This window comes from Leptonychotes weddellii, chromosome 10 (assembly GCF_054177405.1).
Source record: "Leptonychotes weddellii isolate Sample4059 chromosome 10, ASM5417740v2, whole genome shotgun sequence".
In the NCBI taxonomy this organism is placed as follows: Eukaryota; Metazoa; Chordata; class Mammalia; order Carnivora; family Phocidae; genus Leptonychotes; species Leptonychotes weddellii.
The window spans coordinates 57,347,575-57,351,581 of NC_138378.1; the positions used below are offsets into that span (position 1 = coordinate 57,347,575).

At 40.9% G+C, this 4,007-nt stretch overlaps 1 protein-coding gene across 1 annotated transcript in view; it reads right to left on the reverse strand.

The window, feature by feature from the left end:
* Positions 1 to 897: 897 nt before the first annotated feature.
* The window catches only part of STPG4 (sperm-tail PG-rich repeat containing 4), a 16,651-nt gene continuing 13,541 nt past the window's right edge, over positions 898 to 4,007 (reverse strand). Inside the window, exon 5 of the mRNA XM_006736821.2 lies at positions 898 to 3,772. Coding sequence (XP_006736884.1) covers positions 3,703 to 3,772 — 70 coding nt within the window. The 3' untranslated portion in view covers positions 898 to 3,702. The remainder of the gene's footprint in view (positions 3,773 to 4,007) is intronic.

The following is a 4,007-nucleotide window of genomic DNA, read 5'->3' on the forward strand; positions in this document are numbered from 1 at the left end:
GCACCAAAAAATACTCAATGAATGATGGTGGCCCTCATCATCAAAGCCAACCCTAACAGAGTACAGTTGACCCTTGCACAACGTGGGGGTTAAGGCTGCCGGCCCCCAAGCAGTGGAAAATCCATGTATAACTTCGCACTCCCCCCAAAATTAACTACTACTAGCCTACTGTTGACTGAAAGCCTTACCCATAACATATATAGTGGATTAGCATGTATTTTGTATGTTGCATGGATTATATACTGTATTCTTACACTAAGGTAAGCTATAGAAAAAACATGAAGAGGATCATAAGAAAAGAGAAAATACATTTACAGTACTATACTGCGTTTACTGGAAAAAACCTACATATACGTGGGCCCCCACAGTTCAAATCCATGCTGTTCAAGGGTCCACAGTAGCTCATTGATAGGTTCTTCCAGTTCTAAGAGTCCTTAACAGTTCTGTGATTATAATGTTAATTTCTAGAACAACGAGACTAAAGGATAAAATCAACCCAATGAGATTTTTCAGATAAAGGTTAAGTGGACATATTATAATGGCCTGAAGATTACTGCATTTATCTCAAAAAGTTTTGAGAATGGTAAGCAGTATTTCTGTGCCATACTCACACAGTGCACCACCATCTCCCACTGTTGGGATCAACGGAATTTGTTTTCTACAGTTCACAAGTTTGTAGATCTAAACCAAGCCCACATTCTGCTCTGGGAATGCATGTTTAGGACAGACATGAATCACAGCCCTGGGCTATTTCTTTGTCTTAGAACATTTTTCATGAAAGTATTCTTTTCACTTTGTTGAAGGACAGGATGTTCCAAATCAGTGAATCACTTTTATTTATAAAATAGAAGGGATGAGGTGACTTCAATGAAAATGGCAGAATAAGGATCTCGAAAAATCTTCTCTCCGTCAAAGCAATGAGAACAAAAGCAAAAACGGTCCGAATCAACTGGCTTGTGCTATTTCACATCCCAGGCTGCTTGTCCAGGACGCCTAACCTGAACTAAAATCCAATTATTTTTGACTGAGTCCCTCCTTACTGATAGTAAACAAATCATTATTAGCTCGCAGCATTCATTTAAAACATATAGTTCAAGGGAGACAGAGTTATTACCCAGCGAAAAAAACCCAGTTGTCTTGACTGCTTGCTGCCAAAGCCAACTTACATATGCATCTCTTTCCCTTCTTCCCATCAAATAATGATCCACCTCCCATTCTAGACACACACACACACACACACACACACAGAGCCAAGAGAAGAGACAAGAGCCAACGGAGAGAACGTATTGTGGGAGGACGTGAAGCACCCTGGAGGAATGGGACCTGATGGAGCACAGTGGAGACCGCTGAAACTGCCAGGGGAGCAGGCTGATTTGCTCCACAGAACCCAAGAGAAGGTCAGGAATTTTAGGCATGAGACCCCTGTGAGGTGGGAATGGAAAGGGGGGAGCTGAAAGTAAGAGGACTGGTAGACCTCTTCTCTCCAGGTCCCTCCACCTACCCCCACTCGTGCATCCCAGGCGGGGCAGGGGGTGCATTTCTGGGGAGACTGTACCAGACAACTGGACGCAGGAGCCCCAGGAACTCTAAGGACAGGAGCCTTTACCAAAAACAGAAATTAAGTGAACTTCTCCACACACCAAACGGTGAGACCCCCCAGCCTCTTCCCTGACTCAGCTCCCAGAACACTGGCAGCTGGCTGTACCCCAAGCTACTGACATGTGCAAGAGAAAAGGCCTAGGGATAGCCAAAGGAAAAACCAAAACCATGTCCTCCTCTCGTCAATCAACTGTGAAATCCACTGGACATACTCCCCACCTGTATTAATGTCCGGTGCCTGCTGTGACAAATTACCATAAATTTGGTGGTTTAAAACAAAAGAATTTTATTCTCTCATCATTCTGGAGGCCAGAAGTCTGAAATCAGTGTCACTGGGCGAAACTCAAGGTGTCGGCTGGGTGCTGCTCCCTCTGGAGGCTCTAGGGGAGAGTCTGTCCTTGCCTCTTCCAGCTTCTGGTGACAGCCACCTTCCTTGGCTTGTGGTCGCATCACTCCAACCTCTGCCTCTGTGACCACACTGCTTTCTCCCCCTTCTCAAATCTCCCCCTGCCTCCCTCGTATAAGGACACTTGTGTGTGCATGTGGGGCCCAACAGAGAATCCAGAACAATCTCCCCATCTCAAGATCCTTCACGTAATCAAGTGGGCAGGACGGTTTCTGCCACGCAAGGGAACATTCACAGGTTCTACCAACTAGGACATGGCCACATCTCTGGGGCTATTATTCAGCCCAGTACACCACCCACATACAGAAAGTTTTCAGTCAGCCTTTTAGTTTCTCACATTTGTTAGTGGGATCAAAATTTTTTCACCTTTGTTGTGTATCTGAACTTCTTGTTACATGAATGGTCCACTCCCAGCCTTCATCTGTTTTACTTTTCTATTGATGTTTTTCCTCTAGATTGTTAAGAGTTTAAATAAGGCCATTAGCCCTTTATCTGCCACATATATTGAAAATACTTTTTTCCGAATTTGCACTTGCCTGTTAGCTTTGTTTACAGTTTGTCTTCTAATATACAAGAAATGTTAAATGTTGTGTGGTCAAATCAAATACTTCTCCTTTGCAGTTCACCCACTGCTCTGATCTCAGAAAATCTGCCTTATCCTAAAATTAGATAGAGGCTAATATATTTTCTTCTGGTTTTATGCTTCATTTAATTCTTTTATCAATATGGAATTTATTTTAAGATGTGGTAGGAAGAATCTAACTTAATTTCTAAGTTAATCAATTGCCCAGCATAAAATATTCTCTTCCTTTCCCTACTGATTTGTCATACCATCTTTATCAAATATAAAAATCTTATATAGTCTAGGGTCTGTTTCTGAACTCTTATCTAAATTCCTCTTTCAAATGTTCACTGAACATGTCTTTCTCCATCTGGGTTTCTAGTTACAAATAGGTAACTCAAGTCCATCAAACCACCCTAAATTAATTTCATCTTGTCTTAATCCTTCAAAATGTTTATATAATTATTTGTTTTTTGGCATCCTATCAGTTAGTTAATTATCTAAAGGAGTTCATTTTTATCAAAACACATCATATACTTGGAAATTTGTAGAAACAGGAAGGCATTTTCACATTTTTGAAAGAAACCAGAGATACTTTTCCTTCTTGTTGTTAATACAATGATCTATTGAATATCTCTGAGGATTTTATTAATTAAATCAATAAATACCATGTGGCAGCCATTTTTCTAGGTGTTATGTACACAGGACAAAACCGGATAAAAGTCTCCACCTTCATGAAGCATATATTCCAGTGCGGGGAGACAGATAAAACAGGACAGATTAATGTCTGAGTGTAGTGTATCAGACAGTGATGAGCATTACAGAGAAAAATAAACCAAGGAAGAGGGCACAGGAAATTCTGAACAAGTGACTAGGGATGACTTCACTGAGAAGGTGATATGAGTCAAGACCTACAGAAAGGAAAGGAGGTTTTACTTTTCTTCTATAACTTGACACAAATGGGTTACTTGCCTTGAAATCCCTGGTATATCTTCAGATATACTTCAAGTATATTTTAAATCAATTACATTAATCATTCATTGCTTATCTACTACAGTGATCAAAATATTAATTTTGATATATCAAAATGAACCACTGCATATTTTAAACATCAAATTCATCATGAGTTAATTGTCTACAATATACTTACAGGAGTGAAGCAGCTTGTTGGAAATCTTTGAACTGTAGAACGAAATACGAAGCTCCTATATAAAAAAAAAAAAGACGATGTACGAAATCTATTTTTTTTTTTTTTTAAAGATTTTATTTATTTATTTGACAGAGAGAGACACAGCGAGAGAGGGAACACAAGCAGGGGGAGTGGGAGAGGGAGAAGCAGGCTCCCCGCTGAGCAGGGAGCCCGATGCGGGGCTCGATCCCAGGACCCTGGGATCATGACCTGAGCCGAAGGCAGACGCTTAACGACTGAGCCACCCAGGC